Here is a 23,445-nt window from a genome sequence, read left to right as displayed (position 1 = left end):
ACCACCACTCGCCTCTGCTCGCTCATTAACTCACAGCTTCTCCCACCCGTCATCAACCCTTTTGACCCCCGCCAGGCCCAGGAAGAAGCTGGCGAGACCCCAGGCTCCCGGGTCGGGGACCTGCTCGAAACCGGACCCGCCGATGTACACGGTCCTGCCGAGACTGGGTTTCATGCCCTTGGTGCCTTCTGCCGCCTTCTGTGCCGCCTCGGCGGCCTGTTTGACGTCGCCCGTCTTCTCCATCGCCTCGACGAACGGGTAGAGGGCGTCTACAAGCGTGCGGTCTCCGGGCCGGGCTGGCGTGTACCTCGAGAGGGCATCGCAGCTCCGCCTCAGCGCCTTCGCCCACACTTGGGGGGATGCTTCACCCGGGCCGTGGCTCTTCAGCGCGGCCAAGAGGGCGTTGAGAAAGATGGCGTAGATCGCACCCGAGGTGCCGTCCATCTCCTTCTCGACGATGGGCACAATGTTGGCCAAATCCACGACCGCGTCTCCGGACAGGCCATGGGATCGCAGGTAGTTCAAGATGGCTTTAGACATACGTAACGTTAGCAAATGCTCGGCCAGGCCCGGTACCCCGATGCAGATAACGATCCGGCCACTCACCTTCGGCGCCCCTCTTCAAGCCGATCCCGCAATCGCCGTCTCCCACCACCGTGTCGTATCGCGTCACTTCGGGTTCCGCGGCAACTACCGCCTCCAGAGCCCGAGTGAGCGCCTGCTGTGCCGTAGTGCCGTCCATCTTCAGGCCGCTTGGCCGGGTCTCGCCTCCTATCGACGCATCTTCTTCCCTGGTTGCCACGTTCCTCTCCTCCCACGTCCATTTCGAGATCGGGGCAGACCAGCCGGTGGCCTCGCAGGGGTAGTCGAGCAGCTCGATCATGCTCGGCCCGCCAATGTCGGTGTTGACCACGTTGAGCAGCGTGATGCTGAAGCCCAGTCCGTTCAGGCTCGTCATGAACGTCCCGCTGAGGATGCGCACCGGCCGGATATTGTAGCTCTTCTCGAGCTGCGTCGCCACCTCGGTCACGATGCCGCCCATCTCCAGGACGCTGACTCCTCCCAGGTTGTTCACGAGCAGCACCACCTCGTTGGAGTTGACGTTGACAAACGCCCTGTCCTTGTCGTTGGGGTCCAGCAGCTGCGCCAGCATCTTGGCCACCAGCTCCGGAAGCTCGACCACCTCCCTGCTCGAGCCCTGCTCGTTGTGGATTCCCATCCCGATCTCCACCTCGCCGTCCTTGAGATACTCGGGCGAGTTGACGTCCGGCTTGGCCCGGCCCGGCACGTGGACGTGCTCCAGGCTCGCCCCGACGCTCACCAGGTTGTCCGCCACCAGCCTGGCCACCTTGGCGACCTGCTCCAGGCTGGCACCCTGCGCCGCCAACGCGCCGCTGATCTTGTGCACCAGCACCGTCCCCGCGATCCCCCTCCGCCCGACCTTGCCGGCCTTGGCCCTGCCGACGCCCACGTCGTCGCCCACCACCACCATCTCCACGTTCACCCCGGCTGCCCTCGCCTTCTCCACCCCCATGCCGAAGTTGAGCACGTCCCCGGTGTAGTTCATCACCGTCACCAACACGCCCCCACCGTCGTCACCCCCTCCTGTTCCTCCTCCTCCCCCTTGCTCCCGGGAAGAGTGGTCGACCCGGCTCATGATGGCGGCGCGCACCTGCTCGGCGCTGGGGCTGGCAAAGATGGTGCCGGCGACGGCGGCGCTCAGCAGGCCCGGGCCGACCATGCCGGCGAAGGAGGGCTCGTGCCCGGACCCGCCGCCCGAGACGATGTGCACGCGCTGCGACCGCGGGCCGTAGCCCGGGCGGCGGTAGACGACCTTGTTGGGCACGTCCACGGCGAGGCCCGGGTTCGTCAGCGTCAGGGAGTGCAGCGCCGCGGGCACGAGGTGGGTCGGAGAGGGGACGAAGTGTTTGGTGAACATTTTTTTTCCCTCTTTCCTTGGACTCTCTCGTTCGTTCCTCTCCTCTCCGTTCTTGTTGTTTCTCTTCCTCTTCCTCTCCTTCTGGCCTTGTCCTATGGTGGTGGCCTCAGTAACAAGGATATGATCCGAATTGGATAGCTTCGATCTGGCGTTCTTTTTTTTTGACTTGTAGGATAGAGAATGGGAAGGGAGCCCAAAAGGAAGTCACCAAAGGTAGGTAGGTTAGTTGGAACGCCAACCTTGGCACGCCCCGGATTGATGACGAGGTGGGGTTGCACGCGTGTAAGTTCTCGCTCTTGCCCTTATTAGAGAACAACCCGGAACTCCGCCGTCAGGCACGGCCGTACCTACGCAGTACCTTTAAACCTGGGATCAAGGCAGCTATAAAAGAAAGTGCGCGTTGCTCCTGGAGGTGCTTACACTACCTACGGGCGGACAAATCAATGAGACGGCCCTCAATTTGCAATTGTTTCTTTTTTTGTTTTCTTCAAAGTCCGCTCAGTGGCCAGCAGTTCAAGCCGTTCTCGGGAGTCCTTGTCCGAGGACGAGCAGCGGCACTGGTTATCCAAGGTGGGGTGGGAGGAAGCGAGTGCGGGGCGGCTCGGTGTAGGTGTTCCTGCTGTGTTCGCTTGTGCTACTCGCAGCTGACCTCACTCTTGAACTCCCGATTGTCACTACGGCTACGGGTGGGACCTTAACTCTGCGGCCGGCCCGAGGATCCCCCCAAGAGGTCGGCATTCCTTCCACGAAGGTCCTTGGGATGGCTCGTGGGGCTTCGCACCATCCGTGGCAGGCGATGCTTGCGCGTATGCCTGATGAGATATTCCTTGCTAAAGAATTAAAGACCAAAAAAAAAAAAAGATAATGATTATTAGAGTCCAGAACCAGAGATTAGAAAAGTCAGTCCCAGTCAATTGAGGATCCAGCTAGATCTTCTGAGTGTTCACCCTCAAGGACAGGAAAAAGCTGCTATTTCACCCAAAATACCGTTCGTCATTTTCGAATCAATGCTCACGCTACAACAGGCAAGACGAGAGCACGGCTTCGTATGATTGATCTGCTATACGAGCAAGATCTCACGATACAGCCGTATACGGAACCAGAGTCCCCCCAAACCCGACACCCCGGTATCCAAAAATAAACGCCAGAAAAAAAGTTCATGCTCAGAGAATGCCCCAGTCATTATTTTGTCCGATTGAAACCCGGATATTCAAAAATAGGTCCCCAAGAAATCAACACCAGAAAAAAAAACCACACGTTGACAAGCCACCAGAAGGGGGAGGAACGCGGCTTGCCTAATGCCAAACCTTAGAGGATGACAAACGCGGACCCGGCGACGACGCCGAGCGCGAGGGCCGATGTGACGAACCCGGCGGCGACCCGGTCCTGGAGCGTGATCTCCGCGTACCCGATGCCGACCTCCTCGTGCGCGGGCGCGGCGCCGCCGCCGGGGTTGCCCTTCGAGGTACCGCCCGTGTCGGCGGTCAGGGGCGGGGCGGCGGCTCCCCGGACGACGAGGGGGTACATGACGGCCGAGAGGGCGTTCATCTGCTCGCCGACGCCGGCGGAGCCGTCGAAGGCGCCGGTGGTCCAGCGGAACCCGCACGCGGTGCCCGGGTGGCCGCGGAACACGGGAGGCGCGGGGTCGCCGGTGCAGGCACGGGCGGCGGCGGCGGCGTCGGCCTCGAGCAGCGGGCGGACGGCGTCGAGGGTGTGCGGCGCCATCTGCGCGGTCCCGGCCAGCCAGCGGGTCAGGTAGCCCTTGAAGGAGCGCTGGTCCGTGTTGCAGAAGCCGCTGGGCTCGCACAGCTGCTCGACCAGCACGCCCGTGGCCGGGTCGACGAAGGTGGCCGTGGTGGAGGCCAGCAGGCCGTCGACGCGCTCCCGCCAGATGGCCGAGGCGTTGGTGTGGTTGTACATGACGGCCGCGCCGTGCAGGAAGATGCCCGCGTTGTAGGTCCACTGGTTCTCGTCCCTGCTGTTGCAGCTGCCGTCCTCGAGGCTGACGTGCACGCCGTCCCGCACCGTCAGGTTGGCGTCGATGAGTCCCACCGACTCCTCCCAGGCAAAGATCTTTTCGGCCCACTCGGCGTAGGTCTCGTTGCCCGTGTAGCGGGCCAGGCGGGCGGCGATGTTGAAGAAGCACCCGTTGGAGATGGAGTTCTTGTAGTTGAAGCCGTTGTTAAAGGTGAAGATCTGCCAGCGGAGCCCGCCGCCGCACGTGGCCTCCTCCCAGCGGGAGGCGTACTGGTTGAAGAGGGACTGGGCCAGGGCCAGCCACTGCGGCTGGTCCTCGGGCGGGTTGGGGAAGTTGTTCTCGGCCGCTGACATGGCTGCCATGCCCCAGAACCCCTGGTCGTCGTTGCCGAGCGTGCGCGTCTGGTTGGGCGGCATGAAGTCGCCCTTCTCGGTCGCTTGGTGCAGGATCGCCTGGGTGGTGATGGCGTTGTACGAGTCGTCTCCGGTGAGCGCCCAGTAGTCGACCAGAGTCCCGAACATGGCGCCCGCTTCCCACCAGAAGTATGGGTCCGGCAGGTTTCCCGGAGTGTCGCCCGTGTTATTGCCCGTGTAATACTGGAGACACATGTCAGCGGAACCGTTCGAGAGAGAGATCGTACACTCAGCACCCGTGATGCATCCTGCTTACCTTGACCAGCCCAAAGGCTATTGTGCTGGCTGCGGATTTAACCGAGTCTGGAAATCCATTAGCCGCTGCGCTGCTTTTGTCACTCCAAGATCGAAACCAGCTCTCCTTACCCTCATCCCCAAGTACCAAGTCGATTGCCGTCCCGCACCGGGCCAGCACACAGAGCGAGGCCAAGATCCCAGATATCCTCATATTCCCGGTTCCGCCTGCGAAATCAACGAGTGAGGAGGTACAGCAAAAGACTCAGAGCGACGGAAGGACGAGTAGGCTCATAGCAAGCGAGTAGCGAGACGAAGGTGGGGGACCTCAGCTCCGTCAAAGAGTACCAACGATAGATGTCCTTTTTTTTTCTGGTTATGGTCGAACGACAACCCCTGGCCGTTGTTCCCTTCCGTGGATTTGATCTGGAGTTTCGGTATGAAGGTTATCCTCCCGAGGAAAAAAAAAACAACCAACAGCTCGGCTCTTGGAAACAAAGATGAGGCAGCGTCCAGAGCGCGCGTGGCGAATAGAATACAAAGAGAATGATAAAGAGAAGGAGAAGAAAGATCTAGCGACTGTTGGCCATTGGTTCCAGACCAACGTTAACGTCCCAAAAGAGAGAGAGAGACGTTCGAGAACGGAGTCTGAACGAAGGAGAAGAAGGGATCGAAAGAGACGAACGGATCACTCGGGGTAGCTGGGACGGGAACTTCCTGGCCCAGGTACGGATACGTAGGTACGTAAAACGAGACAAAAAGGAAGAATAAGAGAACGAAAGAAACATTCCCTTGATTACCCCGTGCCAAGGGCGGCCTGCAATTTCTCGGCGCGCTCGGAGCATCCAGGTACCGTTGCTCGGGAGCTCTGGGGAACAAGAGAGGAACAAGAGGGCTGAAACACTCCAAGTTCGAGATCGCGGGTGGAACCCCTTTCGCGGTCGCGAATCACTGCAAAGGCCGCGGGCGGGAAACGTCAAGCATGATTGTGCTGCCTGTAGATCTGAGGATCTCGAAAAATGCAAAAAAAAGAAAAAAATGAAAAGAAAAAAGAGGTAAAATGAAAAGAGGAAAGACTCTAAAATCGGACAAAAGAGGAGGTAAAGACTTCAATAATTGGCGATTTCTGATATTCTCTTCTTATTATAAATGCTGCGTATTTGTGTTTCGAGGGCTGTGTTGTCGACGGAAAGGAACTCTGAGACGCCAAATGCCCCACCCTGCACTGCCTTCGAGCCCCTGGATTGACGTAGGCGCCAAGGGCATCTGGACCTACTCAGCATCACCATGCTCGACCCCGGCAACGAACGGCAGCGAATGTGAGCCAATGAAATCCTCAGTGCAGATCTTGATGACTTTTTTCTATTCTGGGGAACTATGAAGGGGGGAAGAAAACAAAGGTGCTTTTCTCTATCCATCATCACATCGCAATCTTCGTAGGTTCAAATCATGAGAACGTAGGGGTATCGTGGACCTGATTCCAGAAACTTGCCAGGCCCAACTCAGTTCTTGGAGCCCTTGTGCTTCTTCTGCGGCCTTGACGCCGCCTCCTCGTCCTCCTCGTCGTCCTCCTCGTCTTCTTCATCAGTCTCGAAGTCGAGCTCGCTAGCCCCGTCCTGCTCCTGAGCTTGGACTGATTTTTTTGGTCAGCGAAATGGGTTCGGACACTCGAGAAGGAATTACCGTGGTAAACTCACTGAAGTATTTGAGGGCACCGGGCCACAGATCGTCAGCGATGGCCATGGCAACAGCATCGCCCGTGGGGAAGATGTCAAGGTCCTCCTCGAGCTCGTCGTCGTCGTCGTCGTCCTCCATCTCCTCATCCTCGTCATCCTTCTTGGGCACGGGCTCACCGGCCTTCCGCTTTCTCCGCTCCTCCCGCTCCTCCTCGATGGCCTGCTTGCTCTCCTCGGCAGAGATGTATTCGCCGATGTAGCCAAACCAGGCGAAGAAGCTGACGCCGCCCATGCCGGTCTGGTCCATCTTCTCCTTGAGGGCCTTCTGCTTCTCGGTCAGGGGGACCTTGGCCTTCTTGTCCTTCTTGTCCTGCTTCGGCTGGGCCACCTGCTCGTCGTACACGGCCTTGGCCAGGTCCAGCAGCCCCTCGGTCAGGTCCTTGCCGGGCTTCCACTTGATCGGGACGGGCTCGCTGACGAGGCCGGCGTAGCCGTCCTTGCTCTGGCGCCACCAGAACTTCTTCTCCAGCACCGTGTCCTCAAAGTGCTCGTTCTCGGCGAACTCGAAGCGGATGGCGATGCTGCGCGGGTCGCCGTTCTTCTCATCCTCGTCCAGCTCGAACCGGCTCACCGAGAGGCTCTTGAGCGACGACAGCAGGATGGCCGAGTCGGACGGCTGGATGTACTCGTCAATGTCCATCGGCGCCTGCTCGAGCACCAGCGGCCAGAAGTTGGGGATCTTGGCGACCAGCTCGGCGCGGCGCGCGTACAGCGGCTTGGAGAGGGCATACTGCTGGCGGACTATTGGGGTGAAGGCGTCAGTATGGGCATCCCTTTTTGGTAAACAAGACCCGGGGAGCCGTAAAACTCACTGATCTCGGTCTCGACGTCGTCAAACTCCTGCTCGAGGTCCGAGAGCTCCTCGTAGCTGACCTGGGCTTCTTCAAGAGCGGCGGCCATTGTTTTTTTCTTATCCCTCCTTTTGGAATGACTTGGGCGAATATGATGATTTCTTGGTGGAAAAAATGAACAGGAGAGAGTTCCGGGACCGCAATGACGACTAGGACTGGGTAATATAGGGCAGGATGGTAAGAAAATTCTTCTGATCGCCCACTTGACCCGCGACTAACACACGGCTGTGGTCCCCGCCTTATTGGGAAATTATGCAGTCAGAGGGCTTGGCGCTTCGCAAATTGTTCCTTTCGCGGGGCTGCATCAACAGACCCTGCCAAGGAAGGCGGGGTCTCCCTTGAATGCTTGGATTTTTTAACTGTACATACACTAGTTATCGTACGCAGTTCAAATTCTTACCAAGCACCTTAATAAGGTAAGGTACAGATAACTTGCTAGATGTACCAGAAGTTTTTTTCTTTTTTTTCTTTCATTTTCGGAGTAGTGCGTAAGGATACAAAAAACGCCATCTATAGGGGAAATCCGATTCTCATCCGTACTGATATCTTGAATACTACAGACATATAACTAAGTACCGTATGTATAATCCGTATACGGAGTACATACATCATCAAAGCACAGCAACTTTTGCCAAGTATTCAGTCAAAAAGCTGGAAGCCACATTAAAACTCCGACCGAACCTAATAGAGTTTGGCGTTATGTCGCAATCATACACTTCATGCCGACTACTTCTCGTGCGTCCCATTCTCCCAGCTTCCGACCATGGAACTCAAATGACGGTCACGTCGACTCGACCCAGACCGACTATCCCCGATCTAGGTAGGTGGTCCTCGATACACATACGAGCGCACGAGGAAGTTCCCGGTACGGATTACCATCTCCTATCAATCAGATCCTCACCGAGTGGACGCCTGCGCTTGTCGGAACTGCCGAGCACTGCCAAAGTCGTCATCCGCTACAAAAATAACGATGTACTGCTGCATTTCTTTTGCAGGACGTGAAGCCCGAAGTCGGGTTTGTTTCCCCTCTTAGAAAATTTCCACTGCGGTTGCCAACGGCTCTTTCAGGCCCGACCCTGTCCGAGATCCAACAAGGGACTTTCTGTTAGCTAAGAGACCTGAGAGCGCCGGGAGCGCGTGACGCCGCCTTCTCCAGTAGTTTATTCTTGTCTCGTCGTCGGTCTAGAATCGGTTTGCCATTATCGGTCTTGCTTTATCGGGCATTCCAAGCTTACTTTGCGATTTGTTGAAGGGAGGCACGTTTAGGGATTCTCAAGCAGCTTCAGATCGAACAATTCAGTCAACCCTTGGATGAATTCGAGCCGCTGACCCACACCAATTCTACCTTGCTTGAATGCGATATAAAGAGGAGGGTCACCTTGCACAACAACATTGGAAGGTTGGGATTCGAATTCAGGTTTTGAAAGGATCTTAAAAAAACGGAGCAGGCGCCTTCATTCTGCAGTCAGGCGAGGTCAGGTCCCAGCACACGTCTATATTCCATAATCAATTAGACACGATGGGGGTGCCGTTCGTCTTGGAGGGGATGAAATCAGAGGCCAACTACCCGGAGTCCCGGGTGCTCATCATCATGACGGGCGGTACGATCTGCATGCAGCCTTCAGCCGATGGCTTGGTTCCCATGACGGGTTTTCTCGAGAAGGCCATGGCTCCTCGGCCGTCATTCAACGATAACTCCGACCCTTCAGGTAAGTCAAAAAAACACAACACTTAACCCCGGGAAGCTTGGGCATGCTGTACGTTAGTTGGGTGAGGAGATAGCGTCGAAGGATGCGCAAGAACGACAGCATGTCGGAGAATTTGAGAATCAGCCTCCCAGACTACCTACTCCTGCGATAATAGACCTAATCTCGCTGACTGCGGTAGTCAAAATCCACGCCTACAAAAACGGCGTCAAGCTGACCCTCGACAGCCTCCGAACCCCCCCGAGCGCCTACTCGCGCCACATTCGGTATGGCGTCCTCGAGTTTCAGCCCCTACTCGACTCGAGCTCCATCTCGTCCACGGGCTGGACCGAGATTGCCATGACCATAAAGGAGAACTACCACATTTTCGACGGTTTCGTCATCCTGCACGGCACCGACTCGCTCGCTTACACGGCGTCGGCGCTGTCCTTCATGATGTCAAACCTCGGCAAGCCGGTGATCTTGACCGGCTCCCAGGCCTCCATCTTTGCCCTGCAATCCGACGCCGTCGACAACCTGCTGGGTTCTCTCATCATCGCCGGCACCTTTGTCATCCCGGAGGTCTGTCTCTTCTTCCACCACACCCTCTTCCGCGGTAACCGCACAACCAAAGTGTCGGCCTCCTCCTTTGAGGCCTTCGACAGCCCCAACTGCGCGCCGCTCGCCAAGGTCACCTCGCTCGGCGTCGACGTCAACTGGGGCCTGGTCCGGCGGCCCACTAGCATCGCCGGGTTTCAGGTGACCAAGTACCTGGACACGGCGCACGTGGCCTGCCTGCGCATCTTCCCGGGGATCAAGCCCGAGATGGTGGATTCCGTGCTTAGGGTACCGGACCTGCGCGGCCTGATCCTCGAGACGTTCGGCATGGGCAACGCCCCCGGCGGCGTCGACGGCAGCCTGACCAAGGTCATCCGCGCCGCCGTCGAGCGCGGCATCGTCGTTGTCAATGTCAGCCAGTGCACCAACGGCTTCGTGTCGCCGGTCTACGCTCCCGCCACCGCGCTCGGCAGGGCCGGCGTGGTGTTTGGACACGACCTCACTACCGAGGCAGCCCTGACCAAGTTGTCGTACCTCCTGGCACTACCGGGCTTGACGTACGAAGACGTGACGGCCAAGATGGCGCAGTCGCTGCGCGGCGAGATGACCGAGATGACCCTTCCGTCCTTCTCTCACCCGGCGGGCACTCTGGATACGGCCGTGAACAGACTTACTGCGGCCGGTACGTTGACACTCCCTACTTTCCCCCAAACTTTTCCTCCACGCCACCCCAAACAAATGACAGAAAGGCAGAAAAAGAAGGGGGAAAAAAGGGGGGGAAGGAAAAAAACGCAGCTACTTTCTGCTTGCCTTCTTTCTTCCGATCCGAGTCGGCTACTGGCTACTTGGGCTAACCTAATCGGGCAGAAACGGCCTTCACGGCGCTCGGCTACGCGATCCGCAACGGCGAGCTGCGCACGGTGCGCGAGATCCTCGAGGGGGACGAGTTCAACCACCAGCTGCTCAAGCGGGCCGACTACGCGGGCAACACGGTGGTGCACCTGGCCGCCGTCGGGCCGGAGCCGCTCGTCCTGCGCGAGCTGCTCACGCGCGGCGCCGGCGTGCACTCCCGCAACCGCGCCGGCAACACCCCGCTGTACCTCGCCGAGAAGGCGGGCAACGCCGAGTGCGTGCGCCTGCTCAAGGAGGCCGGGGCCCACCTGTGGCTCGACAACGAGCTCAAGGGGGAGGGCAGCCGGATGCCGAGCCGCGGGGCGAGCCGGGCTGTCTCCCCAGACCGTGGTGGCGGTCGTGGTGCTGCTGGCGCTGCTCCTCCTAGCGCTGCTGCTGCTACTGGTGCTGCCCCCGCTGCTGTTGATCCCAAAGGGACGGCGGAGGGTGGCAGCGGGGAGGTTGAGGCTGTGGTTGGCAAAGGGGATGCGGGGAGGGATGGGCATGTTGGTGCGGAAGAGCTTGGTGAATTGGCTGCCCAGACCGAGCCGGCTAGGGTACCGCTAACGGGGGACACGGGCAAGATTGTTGGCTGAATTACGCGGGAGGGTGGAGGAGTCGCGGTTGGCGAGTCACATGTACGTACGGTGTGCGCAGTTGGGGCTAGGCTCGCATCCCACACTCGCGAAGAAGCTGCATCATCATCGAGAATCCGGGCTTATCAATCTCGCGTGGCCCGACTGGCTTCAAATCTCGGCTGGCAGGACATGTCGTGCTCCTCCCACAGCAATAATAAAAAAAAAAAAGAACCGGTTAACGGGTGGGAGACGGCTCCGGGTACACCCAATGAGAGCTCTCTGCACCGCGCCAGCATTGCTGTGGATGGCGATCTTGTGATTGTTTTCCACCGTCCCGGGACGGACTCTCTGAGTTGTCTCTCTGCCAGAAGCCCAACAACGCCGGACGGTTGGCGCTCAGACATGCCATGCCGTGATTGCGCCGTGTATGCCCGTTTTATGTGGTTGCTTCCATGAGCCCTCTGCATGCCTCAATTTGTCGAAGCTAGTGTCTCGTGCGGGCTGCTGCTGTTGTTGTTGTTGTTGTTGTTGTTGTGGTGGTGGTGGTGGTGGTGGTGGTCGTTGTTGTCGTCGTCGTCGTCGTTACCGGTTTCCGTCGTGTAATTCGGCCCGGAAGGTCTGCTTCCACACAAACTCGAAGGCATAATCTATTCCGGCTGAAATTCGAGGCCGCCAGCGGCCGATGTTCCGGTCTTTTGGCCTCGATTTTCGGCCCCGACTTCAGCCCCGCTGAACTGTCAACCGACTCTTTGGGAAGGTTGAATGAGGAGTGCGCAGGGCATGGCTCCGATCTTTGTGTTTCAAAATCAGGCATCGAATCCGAAGCCCTGGTTGGCACCAGCTCTGCGACTGCGAAGCAGGATGACCTGCATTCGACCAAGGAAGGTGTGAGCCCCGAGGTACCTTGACAGCTAACTGATGCGCTCTGGCTCCACCACTCAGGTCTGCTAACATGCGAGGTGCTCCCCCCAAGCCGACCCTGGCAATAACCCCACGCACTAACTCGCCCAGTGCGACTCTGATCCGGGATTTCTCAGCTTCCCAAACCTTCAGTCCCATCAGCTCAAGAACTTCAAAAGGCCGCATCGCGACCGACTGTACAGACCCGGTTAGGACACGCACAGCCACGACCACGCTCATTTCGAGACGCAACCTAGTCATTTTTGTCACCCGCTCCTCGGCTGTTGCCCCTCAACCTGTTACAGAAGCTTCGTGTTCTTCTCTCTCTTTATCCTGCCAAAAGCGGGTAATGGACCAATCCGGTCTCTCTCAGATCCGAAAGAATAGGGCTATGTATTGAGTCACTGTTGGCTTTATCCGACTCGTCACTCGTCACCAAGCAACCGGTAACACCTGTAACACCGTCTCGCTGGGCCGCCAGGCAGGTTGGTTAAACATATCTTTCTTTTTGGAGTAACCTTGGGACAGAATACCTCCAGCAACAAGACGGAGACGTGTAACGACTCTGCAGGCTTCGTGGGTTGGGATCGCGGCCGTGGCTCGTCGACGATCCTGCGCGGGATTGTAGTCATTGGTGGGAGAGGCCATTAAGCCGGCCACAAGCTACCCATCCACTTTGCATATAGGGCCACCAGCTCCGACCAACAAGTCTACCATGCGGGCCACAAGTTCAAGGGCCTCCGGGTCTGAGGGAGTAAGGAGGTCCTTGGTGCCGTTCCCTGGACCTCACCGCCCTAGCCGCGTCTTAGAACGGCTTCTATAGGGAAACACGCGTTTAGACGCATTCGTTGGGGCGCGTCATCGTGTTCTGTTTTGTTTTGTCGCATCAGTCCTGTGATGATGACAGACGGCGGGGAGAACGCCTTTGTCCGCAGCCCGACCCAACATTTGAACGCTTCGTGCTACGGCTGGGCCAAGCATTTCGGATATGTGCAGCCGGTATCTCCTTGCCGTTCCTTAAGCGTGTATTCTGTCTCACTTCTTTCCTAGGACGCCGAGCAACGCGAACTCCTGTGCTGCGTCTCACCTTGTCTTTCGCAGCTGTTTTCTTTTTTTTTTTTTTTTTGCCACGACGGTTGCCAAAGGCGGCCGGATCGTCCAGGGGCTAACATGTACAAGGAGGCCGCCTTACATCACATTTGGCACTTGTTGTAACTCAGACGCAGTTCTCATTTGTGGTCCATTGGAGGAGTATAAAAGTTCCCTCCCAAAGTTCCCTCCCCACCCCTCACTTCCTCCCATAGCCACCGGTAACCATTCCTCTTCCTTTCCAAGGCGCCGTGGCCATTCCCGGGTTGACCCAAGAAGCAGAAACCACCGCCGCCTCCATATCTTCGTGCGACCGTCTTTGGCTGCCCACCATCGTCGCCCTGTTCCAGTGGCTCTCGGCCACGATGGACTTTAGCAGCATCATCCGAGGGGCTCTGCCAACCCTCGTAACTAACAGCAGCACTCATGGCACTAACACTTCAGCCGAGAAGGGGCTCCCAGACAGCCTCTTCTTCGACACCCTCTCGCCGCTCCTTGGGTTTCATTTCAACCCGTTGGTGAAGTTGTTCATTATCTTGTACAATCTCGTCGGCAACCGCCTTGGCATCGACCCGACCTACATACTGACTGTGGCCGGTTTGTTCTGGGCCGCGAACAAGGTTCTGACGCAGCTGTACGTGGCACTCTACGGCCTGGCTCGGCAGCATTTCATGGCCAGCATCGAGGTCAGCAATTCGGATGACATTTACTTCCATATGATAAAGTGGCTTGCGTCTCAGCCCAAGATGGTCAACTCTCGCTCCCTCACTGCCGAGACGGCGTCCAAGGGCGCCTGGGAAGAGGAGGACGAGTCAGAGCTCACGTCTAGCCTGGTGTCCGCCAGCGGTTCTGGCGTCTTCCTCAACTTCTCCAACCAGGAAGCCAAGGCACCCCCCCGGTTCACGCCAGCCCTGGGCCTGCACAGCTTCTGGTTCAGGGGCCGATACTTCCAGCTACACAGAAAGCAGGAGTCCCTGTTCGAGCCCTTGGCCGGGGGCCACGGCATACCTCGGTTCAAGGACAAGGAGAGCCTCGTGCTCTCCTGCTTCGGCCGCTCCCCCGAGCCGATCAAGCTGCTGCTGCAGCACGCCAAGGAGCAGTACTACGTCGACCACCAGGCCAAGACCATTGTCAGGCGCCCGGCGCCCCAAGCCTTGCGCCGCTACGGCCATCGACACTCGTGGCAGCAGGTCGCCAACCGTCCCGTCCGGCCGATGCAGACCGTGGTCCTCGACGAGGAGCAGAAGATCCGTGTCCTCTCCGACATGAACGAGTATCTGCACCCGGCCACCCCGCGCTGGTACGCCAACCGCGGCATTCCCCTTCGCCGCGGGTACCTGTTCCATGGCCCGCCAGGGACGGGCAAAACATCGCTATCGTTCGCCCTCGCCGGTGTCTTTGGTCTGGACATCTACGTCATCTCCCTCCTGGACCCGACCTTGACCGAAGAAGACCTGCTCGGCCTCTTTACCTCGCTTCCGCGGCGCTGCGTGGTCCTGCTCGAGGATATCGACACGGCCGGCCTCAAACGAGCCGATGATCCGGCCTCGTCCTCGTCCTCTTCGCCTTCATCATCCTCCTCCTCGGACGACGACGATAAGGAGTCCGAAGGCCGGCAGGACGACGACAGCAAGGAGAAGAAGTCCCCAAAGAAGTCCAAGAATCACAACAAGAGGGACTGGAAGGTCTCGGACCTCGCCCGCGAACTCAAGCGGGCCGGCAACAACAGCGACTCGGGCGAGAAGAAGGGCATCTCCCTCTCGGGTCTGCTCAACGCCATCGACGGCGTCGCCTCCCACGAGGGCCGCGTGCTCATCATGACAACCAACAAGCCCGAGGCCCTCGACGAGGCGCTCATACGCCCGGGCAGGGTCGACCTGCAGATCGCTTTCACCAACGCCAGCCAGGAGCAAGCCAGGGAGCTGTTTGTGCGCATATACGAGCCCGAGAACACCAAGGGAGGCTCCAGATCCTTCCCAATCTCCGTCTCCGACCACCTCTCCTCCCCGCTGACGCCCCTCACCCTTTCCTCCGAACCCCCTCCGACGCCGCTCTCGCTCTCTTCGGACAAGGACAGCAGCGTGACCGACGTGTCCGGCATCACCGAAATCGGCGACGACGACGACGCCGCCACGGACGGCAAGATACCCGCTCCGGCGCCCCTCGACCTCACCGACACCGCCGCCGCCGCCAAGAGGGACGCCATCCCGACTGGGCGATTCCCCCTGGAACAGCAGCAGCAGCAGCACCAGCGGGGACACCACCACCGCCCCAACCAGCGCCGCCACGAAGAGCAGACGAAGACGACGAAGACGACGACGACGAGGACGACGACAACAACCATCCACCCGGCCGAGCTCGCCCACCTGGCGGCGCAGTTCGCCGCCCGCATCCCGCCGGGCCAGTTCTCGCCCGCCGAGCTGCAGGGCTTCCTGCTCAAGCGCAAGAAGACGCCGCGCCGGGCGCTCGAGGAGGTCGACGCCTGGGTGGCCGGCATGCTCGCGCAAAAGGCCGGCAAGACGCGGGGCCTGAGCCTGTCTGTGCAGTGAGGGGACCGAGGGCAGAGGGAGCTCCGTCTTTCCCAACCCTCCTCCCCCCCACCTTTTTTTTTTTTTTTCTTTTTTACTCTCACTGCTGCTTTCGAGGTGCTTTTCAATCAGTCATGTGAGTATGATGGTGCAAATTCCCTTCACCCCTTGTCGGTCGGAGAGGAGGCGAGAGGACGACTGGCCTGGTGGACACGTGGTCGGCTCCAGATGGAGTATAATTAGGGGTTTGGGCTGGTTTGGGATCACAGGCTATTTTTCGTCCTTTCACCTTTTTTCTTCCCTCTTCTCCTAACGGCAGTTTTGGATTGAGGTATCATGAAATTGTTCAGATTTCGTATGACTGACACTCTGGATGGAGTATGGGCGGAGTAGGCTGGCTTTGATTGACAAGGATCGGATGGGCGCGGGTGCAATGGTAAAGGGGCGTTGGTGAAATTCCTTTTTTTCTTCTCTATTTTCTCTTTATTTCTCTTTCTCTCTCTCTCTTTTTTTCTATTTCTTCTTTCTTTTTTTCTCCCTTCTTCTTCTTCTATTTGAGACGACAGAGCTTAATACGGGTTTGGAGGCGGGAGTGTACGTTTGGGTGGATATAGCGTAATACGAGGCTATTTGCCCTCTTTCCCCTTTTTGCCTTCTATTATTTGCGTCCGCATGAATAGTACGTCGTTGTGATGAATCGTCGTTAAAAAACAAACCACAGTCCCAAAACATCGGCAAGTAGAGAGCCAAGTCCCGCTTTGCATATATATATATATAGACAGGCTCACGACGGCCAATCCTACTCGTAGTATCCTTGGCCATCCTCCCCACCGTCACCATCGTCGTCTTCCCATGTTTGGGAAAATCCCTCGCCCTCTTCTCCTAATTCCTCCTCCTCGTCATCATCTCCCCTGCCGTACTCGTCTTCATCTTCGTCCTCGTCCTCGTCCTCGTCCTCCATATCCTCCTGGTCGTCTTCGTCCGAATACACACCCTCCTCGTACTCCTCCTCCTGGTCCAAGTCGTCTTCTGATTCATTCTCCTGGTGGAAGGGATACTTCTTCTGGGGTACCATCTCCTCGCCTTCCTCACCCTCTTCGCTCTCGTCACCCTCCTCCTCGTCTTCCTCCTCACTGTCCTCTTCGTCCATGTCTTCCAAGACTTCTTGGAACGCACGTCCCTCTGTTCGCTCCTCTTCGCCTTCGTCCTTCTCATCTTGCTCTTCTCCCCCTGTCCTGGCGAGCCTGACGTCTTGATCTGTTGCTCCAGCTGGAGCCTCACGTAACACCTCCTCGCCCGGGGTCGATCCTTCCGCCTCGGTGGCCGCGGCACTTGTTTCACCCGCGGCCTCCTTGTCCTGCGTGTTATGTGTAAGTAGCTTGATCATTTTGACCGCCTCGCGCTCCTCTGTCTCCTTAAGCGGGATCCGCACGCGATAATGCGTTCTTCGCCGGCGTCCTACCCCGTCCACGACCTCGCGTCCAGAGGACTTGATGCCGGGCCGCGGGCGGTACTTCCCCCCGCGAAGCTGCTCATACTCGGCTGCCGTCAACTGGAGGTCGGGCAGGCTGATACCGATGCTACTTCCGGATCCGCTACCCCCGCCGCCGCCGCCGCCATCGTGCGGCACGTTCTTGACGGCCTCGAGCGCGGCGCTGAAGTCGCTGTCCGTCAGCGTGCGATTGAACCGGATAGCGACCATTTTGCACTTCATGATGGCCTTGGCCACGGACCACAGCGCGCGGTGGTAGAAGCCGCTGATCTCGACGTCGCACTCGGGGCGCACCTCGGCCTCGGCAAACAACCTGGCCAGAAGCGGATCAGTGATGTCGCAGACTTGCCAGACCTTGCCGTCCGTGCTGAACGACTCGCCGTTGAAGATGTGCGTGTTGAGCATCGCGTCGTCTCCAGCGCCCATGTCCTTCCACGCTTTGCCGAAATTGGAGACGCCAATCTCCTTGCGCCGCAGCGCCTGCCAGGAGCGGCCGACGCTGCCGACGCTCGTCTTGTGCAGCTTGAAGATGAGTGTCTGATAGATGCGGTACTTGGGATCAGAGCGCGGGTCGAGGCCGTACTTGACGAGGGCGTCGCGCCAGGGCCCGCCCTTGAATTGGTAGCCGGCGTACTGCAGGCAGTGGCGGACGAGGCCGCCGTTCTTGGGCAGCTCGGCGAACTTGGCCCCCAGCCGGTTCCACATACTGCGGCGCGTCCATATGGGACGCTCCTCCATGGCCTGCCGCATCTCGGTGATGATGGCGGCCACCTGCGGGTCGGACATGTCGGGCTCCCGGCGCGGGCCGCTCGGGACCGGGTACTCGTCGTGCGCGATGAAGTAGCCGGCGGCGGGGGCGCGCGACGTGATGTTGACAACACGTCCGTATTCTTGGTCCTCAGACAGGTCGCCCGTGGCGTCGGAGGGACCAAGACTGATCTCCTTGGTGTGGGGGTTCTGAGCGTAGTTGTAGCTGAAAGGGAGGGTGATAGGGGTGAAGTACGGAGGCGGGATGAGGTCGATGTTGGTCCCGGATTCGATCCCGGGTTGAAGGGAGAACTTCCTCAACTTGGAAACGTCGCCGGGTAGGACTTTCTCGACGAACTGCTTCATGAATCTGGACTCTCCTAGAGAATACTGAAAGTCGGCCAGGCCTGGGAAACAATTAGTCTGGGCCCCGGAGGGGAAGTCGGGCGAGAGATGACCGACCTCTGTACCGGTGGGTGTTGTTGACAACACCGACCGGTTCAACCGTGTATTTGCCTACATTGTCCTGGAGTTTGCGCCGGATAACTCGCGGAGTGTCGAGCCTGTCCCGCGAGAGAACTTCTGGGGAGACGAGGGAAGGATCCTCGGCACTAGGTTGTTCAACTTCCCATTCCCAGGGGCCGTTGGTGCCCCGTTTGCGCTTCCTTCCAGTCCGCTTTGGCACCGTAACCTTCAAGACGACATTGTGCGTCAGGGCATTATGTGAAGTCAGCGGCCTGGCGGTTGGATTATCGTAGCGCAAGTACAAAGGGACTGATATCTGGGGACTGGCCGAGTCGAGAATCTACAGAGAATCAGCTTGATGCTCTTCTCCTGACGGAGCAAAGACCGCGTTGGAACGTACCGCCCGAAAGGCATTATTCTGGCCGAAGGTCTTGATTCCTTTGTCGAGGTTCTTAATGATCATTGGATGTTCCAATGCCCCGAGTCGCCGAGGAGGGATTGTGTATATCGGCGCTGTGTCGCCATCTCTCTCATGGCAAGACGATGCCATGGTAACCGGCACGTGGCTCTGTGACCCCCCAATGGGTTCTCGCTTTTCTCTTTGTCAGAAGCGATACGACCTCTGCTTCGGGGATGACAGAGATGATGATTTTGGCAGATTTCGTCGATTGAAGCCGAAGCCTACCAAAACCGAAAGATTAAGAGTGGAACTGCAAATTGAAGATCAATTCCCATGTGGCATATCTGCACCTGAATTAAACATTTTACTACAATGATGGAAGCACTGATTCAGCAAGAGAAACAGCTCCAGACCTGATATGGGGTTAAAGTTTCGTTGTGGCAACTCAAATTCGTATCTTACACTGCGTGCCAAGGCCCCGTAGGGATTTCTGTAACAAACCTCCTCCCAACGATTTGGAAGGTACCACCAGGCGCTGGTAAGGTCAGGCATTTCCACCTATTTCATCCATGTATGTATGTACCTTATATGCTTCGCACTGCCTTTAACTGGGTAATTCGTTAGTGGCAAACCACTCTTGAAAAGGAGAAAGATAGACAAGATTATTCAGATGTAGGCAAATGGCATTGCTCTTCAGTTCGGGCCTAAGTGCAGGATTCCTGCTCACTATTTTATTCCCCCCAACTTCTGTCAGATTTCTTGCTCTCCCCTCATGTTCTATTTTCTCTTTTTTACCCCTTCTTTCCTATTGTTCCGTCTCTTTCTTGTAGCAAAGGAACCACTGAATACATCATCGGTACCGCGCTAACAAGCAAGCCCATCTGAACTGTATTTACCGTACTTATGCGGAACACTTCGTTTCCTAGTGTACCATAATGTAACTACATCTAAGTAGGGAGTTCCACCGTGCACGCGCACGGATCTCTGATCTTGGCAACTTCGATTGTAGTACCTCCGTACAACTTGGCTTGTTAAGCTCCAGGCCGCGACGCTCTGCTTGATGCTAACAGTGCTAATTTTACTGCGACTCACCCTCACGCTCCTGAGCCCAGCTCCAAACTTGAGCCACTTCTTGTTCACCACTCACCGTGCTGTGAGGCTGGGATAGACGGTGGATCTTGTCTTTCCGATACCCGGTTTCTAGTGTTTTCTTCCCACAGTCCACCAGAATCGGCGATCCCAGTTGCCCCCTCGCAAGAGCACCCAGTGCGCGAACGCACTCACGTCTCCGATTCCAACGCGTCCGACTCCCCGAGCGCTTCTGCATCCCATCTCCCTGTACGTACCTACACTACCTACCAACCTTAGTTGGCTCGCTGCCTGTCAGAACACAGCTTCCAACCTTGTCAAAGCTTGAAAACGGCTGCAGCAAAAGCGCCTATTCGTGTTGATGCATGAAGCCACGAGGAACTTGTGCGCACAGCTAGATCAACGGCACGCTCTATCTTCCCTCGCTGCCGACCATTGCGAGTGTGCTTGACCCTGGTCCCGGCAAATCAAGACCCCATCCGACGGACAGGACCCGCGACTCCTGGAGCCCCGCAAATACACCTTACCACTGGGACATCAGCTCGAGGTACTGGCCGTCTCCATCTCCTAAACGCCTGGCACTGCCAGCACAGCAATCCACAGTGCGTTCTCTTAATAACACAACAAACCAGGCGAGCGCCCTCAAACTATCCCACAGCAGTCGAACCATCTCCCAGACATTCGGAGCAACAGCGCCAAATTCGTTGCGTTGCATTCGATTTCAATTGCCGCCTCGCTTTCCATCTCTCTCCAAAGACCCGCCGTTCTCGACCAGCCCTCCACTAGGCAAGAAACCGACTTGGGGCAACACCACGCCGCCCTCTTGACTGCGCCGCCGCTCTGACCGGTGGTGCAAGTGGCACGACTACGCCTCAAAACACGCAGCGAGGATTCTCCGTTGCTGCTGATCCCGACCCGCTTCGAAACATCCAATCTGCTTGTCAACACGGCGGTTCGATCGACGGGGACCGCCCCGGTGGATCGCATTGCATGAGGACGAAGGCCGAGCCGAGATCTTAATCCCTCTCAGCAACTGGACCACCCTCTCTTCAATAGGCTGTTTCGGTTCGCAGAAGGGTCGAGCTGGGCGCCTCTAGTCGCCCCACAGAAGAGAAGCTGTTGTCTTCAAAGATGAAGCGTTTCGGCGCCAGAGTCGTAAGTCGTCGGTGCGCCATCAAAGCCTTATGCACGGTGTTGACGTGATCAACTGCTGCAGCTCTCGCGAGGCAAGGACTCGAGCAAGTCCTCGAAGAAGAACAAAGATTCGAAGGACGGAACAGCATCGCCAAATGCTGCTGCTAGGGATTCCAACCAGTCGCCCGTTTTGACCCCGTCGTCCTCCACCTCGACGCTGAACGACGTCCGCAACAAGCCGCTGCCCCCGAACACTGCCGCTGCTCACGCCGATCACGCTTCGCTGGCTGCTCAGGCTCAGCTTGGCAACACTGGGGCGAACCTTCCTGGCCCCGAGAGGTTCGGGACCGGCGTACCTGGGCAGGGCGCAAACGGCGCCGGGACACCTGCTAGGCATGGGGCCTTACCTCCGACCGTCATCATTAGCCCGAGCGCACCGGTAAGGCCCGGGAACTTCATACCGATCAGTCTACGAGGAGTACTGACGCCTGCTACGTAGCATGTGCCGCCGCCCGGCGCCCCCGAGACCATGCCTCATGATCTCGCCCCTCCCAAGGCGGGCCAGAAGTCCCTGATGTACGATCGCTTACAGCAGACCCCCAAGGATGTTCTTGACGGTCCCAAGACCCCGAGGCGGCAGCACTCGTCCCGCTTCGACATCTCCGCCCATCGGGAGCTAGAGAAGCTGCCCGGTTTCCACGAGGTGCCCCCCGCACGACGTGAGGATCTCTTCATGAAGAAGATCGAACAGTGCAACGTCATCTTCGATTTCAACGACGCTAGCGCCGATATGAAGTCGAAGGAAATCAAGCGATTGGCGCTCCATGAGCTCCTGGATTACGTTGCCAACAATCGGCAGGTTATCACGGAGCCCATGTACCCGGTCGTTGTCGGGATGTTTGCAAAGAACCTGTTCCGCCCGATCCCGCCTCCCGTGAACCCGCAGGGAGAGGCTTTCGACCCGGAAGAAGACGAGCCCGTCCTGGAAGTCGCCTGGCCGCATATACAGGTCGTGTACGAGTTCTTCCTCCGGTTCATCGAGAGCCAGGACTTCAATACGAACATTGCAAAAGCGTACATTGATCATAGCTTCGTCCTCCAGCTGCTCGAGCTGTTTGACTCGGAGGATCCTCGGGAGAGAGACTTCTTGAAGACTACTCTGCACCGCATATACGGCAAATTCCTCAACCTGAGATCCTTCATCCGCCGCTCCATCAACAACGTCTTCTTTCAGTTCACCTACGAGACCGAGCGATTCAACGGCATTGCCGAGCTGCTGGAGATTCTGGGCTCTATCATCAACGGCTTCGCCCTTCCCCTCAAAGAGGAACACAAACTCTTCCTGACGAGGGTGCTCCTCCCTCTTCACAAAGTGAAGAGCTTGAGCATGTACCATCCTCAGCTGGCCTATTGTATCGTGCAGTTCCTCGAGAAGGATGCTTCGCTAACAGAAGACGTATGTCATTCCCGCTTTGCACATTGAGAGAAATGAAGCAAGGAAGAAAAGCAACAAAAAGGGCATCCGAATACTAACTGGGAACGCAGGTCGTGCTTGGCCTTTTACGGTTCTGGCCCAAGGTCAACAGTACCAAAGAGGTTATGTTCCTCAACGAGGTTGAAGACATTTTCGAGGTTATGGATCCGGCCGAGTTCGCCAAGGTCCAAGAGCCTCTGTTCCACCAACTCGCCAAATCCGTGGCGAGCCCCCATTTCCAGGTCGCCGAGCGTGCCCTCTACTTCTGGAACAATGAGTATTTCTGCAACTTGGTCAGCGACAACGTCGAGATCATTTTGCCAATCATGTTTGCGCCGCTCTACGAAAACTCCAAGGGACACTGGAACAGGTTTGTATCTAGATCATCGTCGGTTTGGCCGGATGGTCGAGGCTAACTTCCCGATCAGGACGATCCATGGCATGGTCTACAACGCCATGAAGCTGTTCATGGAGATCAACCCCCAGCTCTTTGACGATTGCTCGCACGAGTACACGGAGCAGCAGAACAACGCTGCGGCCAGGGAGGCTCTCCGCCAGAGGAAATGGGCAGCCATCCAGGAACAAGCCAACCGCAGGAAAGCCGCCATGGCCGCCAATGCCGCCAACGGTTCAAGTGACAAATCCGGACCGCCGCCGCGACAGAAGGCTGTGCCCACGCTGCCGCGCGTCGACGAGGTGGACACGGCCGATGATAATCAGAAGAGACTGAACTCGCTGAAGCTGCAAGATGGTGACCGGAGGGATCGCCGGCCGGAGATGCATGACAGACAAAACTCAATTGGATCGGCGCGAAGTCAGCGGTGATTAGAGACCGTCGTCGCTCCTTCCAATCCCGTAAGCCGTGGGAACGAACCGGGCATCTACCACCCTATAATATCGAAACACAAGTTCTGATGCCGGTGTTTTGTCACGAGTCGGGTCATCGGTGCTGGTTGGAGACAATACATACAAGTCGAGCAGGGGAGCAACGGGCTTCACCAAGGGCGCACGGTCAGGACATGGTCACTCTGTTCGTCGAGTGGAGTGGGCCTCCTCACCCGCAAAGAGAAGGAAAAACAGGAACAAAGGGAGATGAAGTCGTGGAAGACAGGATCGGACAGGATTGGACTGGATGACACGTCCGCGAGTGAGAAACACACGCGGCGAACCCGTTTAAACCCCTCCTTTCCCCCTTTGGCCCATCTTTCCATCCCCGGCCCTTCATTTTTGTTCGGCTTATTTTCTACCAACTTATCTCTCCTTC

General features: G+C 57.6%; 8 protein-coding genes across 8 annotated transcripts; 3 read left to right on the top strand and 5 right to left on the bottom strand.

Moving 5' to 3' along the window:
- Positions 1–15: 15 nt before the first annotated feature.
- MYCTH_2302225 (uncharacterized protein) lies at positions 16–2,108 on the bottom strand. The gene is made up of 2 exons (XM_003662036.1): positions 607–2,108; positions 16–530 (listed from the first exon to the last, which is right to left on the bottom strand). Exons 1-2 carry the CDS (start codon positions 1,937–1,939, stop codon positions 31–33), a joined length of 1,833 nt encoding a protein of 610 aa, XP_003662084.1. The 5' UTR covers positions 1,940–2,108; the 3' UTR covers positions 16–30.
- A 724-nt stretch (positions 2,109–2,832) lies between these two features.
- On the bottom strand, positions 2,833–5,275 carry MYCTH_78540 (glycoside hydrolase family 76 protein). Its single transcript, XM_003662035.1, has 3 exons — positions 4,697–5,275; positions 4,587–4,633; positions 2,833–4,513 (listed from the first exon to the last, which is right to left on the bottom strand). The coding sequence occupies exons 1-3, from the start codon at positions 4,776–4,778 to the stop codon at positions 3,248–3,250; spliced, it is 1,395 nt and encodes a 464-aa protein (XP_003662083.1). The 5' UTR covers positions 4,779–5,275; the 3' UTR covers positions 2,833–3,247.
- Positions 5,276–5,677: 402 nt separating this feature from the next.
- MYCTH_2302217 (uncharacterized protein) lies at positions 5,678–7,457 on the bottom strand. Its single transcript, XM_003662034.1, has 3 exons — positions 7,113–7,457; positions 6,262–7,041; positions 5,678–6,197 (listed from the first exon to the last, which is right to left on the bottom strand). The coding sequence occupies exons 1-3, from the start codon at positions 7,198–7,200 to the stop codon at positions 6,067–6,069; spliced, it is 999 nt and encodes a 332-aa protein (XP_003662082.1). The 5' UTR covers positions 7,201–7,457; the 3' UTR covers positions 5,678–6,066.
- Positions 7,458–8,427: 970 nt separating this feature from the next.
- Positions 8,428–10,944, top strand: MYCTH_2302215 (uncharacterized protein). Its single transcript, XM_003662033.1, has 3 exons — positions 8,428–8,860; positions 9,039–10,076; positions 10,262–10,944. The coding sequence occupies exons 1-3, from the start codon at positions 8,671–8,673 to the stop codon at positions 10,879–10,881; spliced, it is 1,848 nt and encodes a 615-aa protein (XP_003662081.1). The 5' UTR covers positions 8,428–8,670; the 3' UTR covers positions 10,882–10,944.
- Positions 10,945–11,347: 403 nt separating this feature from the next.
- Positions 11,348–11,677, bottom strand: MYCTH_2125822 (uncharacterized protein; the record flags this gene model as incomplete). Its single annotated transcript, XM_003662032.1, has 1 exon — positions 11,348–11,677. One exon carries the CDS (start codon positions 11,675–11,677, stop codon positions 11,348–11,350), a length of 330 nt encoding a protein of 109 aa, XP_003662080.1.
- A 952-nt stretch (positions 11,678–12,629) lies between these two features.
- On the top strand, positions 12,630–15,445 carry MYCTH_2302213 (uncharacterized protein). The gene has a single exon (XM_003662031.1). It carries the CDS (start codon positions 13,218–13,220, stop codon positions 15,399–15,401), a length of 2,184 nt encoding a protein of 727 aa, XP_003662079.1. The 5' UTR covers positions 12,630–13,217; the 3' UTR covers positions 15,402–15,445.
- A 491-nt stretch (positions 15,446–15,936) lies between these two features.
- On the bottom strand, positions 15,937–18,232 carry MYCTH_2302212 (uncharacterized protein). Its single transcript, XM_003662030.1, has one exon. The coding sequence runs from the start codon at positions 17,983–17,985 to the stop codon at positions 16,180–16,182; it is 1,806 nt and encodes a 601-aa protein (XP_003662078.1). The 5' UTR covers positions 17,986–18,232; the 3' UTR covers positions 15,937–16,179.
- A 2,264-nt stretch (positions 18,233–20,496) lies between these two features.
- On the top strand, positions 20,497–23,091 carry MYCTH_2302206 (uncharacterized protein). Its single transcript, XM_003662029.1, has 5 exons — positions 20,497–20,728; positions 20,790–21,146; positions 21,207–22,163; positions 22,253–22,551; positions 22,610–23,091. Exons 1-5 carry the CDS (start codon positions 20,705–20,707, stop codon positions 23,004–23,006), a joined length of 2,034 nt encoding a protein of 677 aa, XP_003662077.1. The 5' UTR covers positions 20,497–20,704; the 3' UTR covers positions 23,007–23,091.
- Positions 23,092–23,445: the final 354 nt, after the last annotated feature.

The sequence above is a fragment of the Thermothelomyces thermophilus genome, chromosome 2, assembly GCF_000226095.1.
Source record: "Thermothelomyces thermophilus ATCC 42464 chromosome 2, complete sequence".
In the NCBI taxonomy this organism is placed as follows: Eukaryota; Fungi; Ascomycota; class Sordariomycetes; order Sordariales; family Chaetomiaceae; genus Thermothelomyces; species Thermothelomyces thermophilus.
The sequence above is the reverse complement of the archived record's forward strand: the minus strand, read 5'-3'. Positions and strand labels throughout refer to the sequence as shown.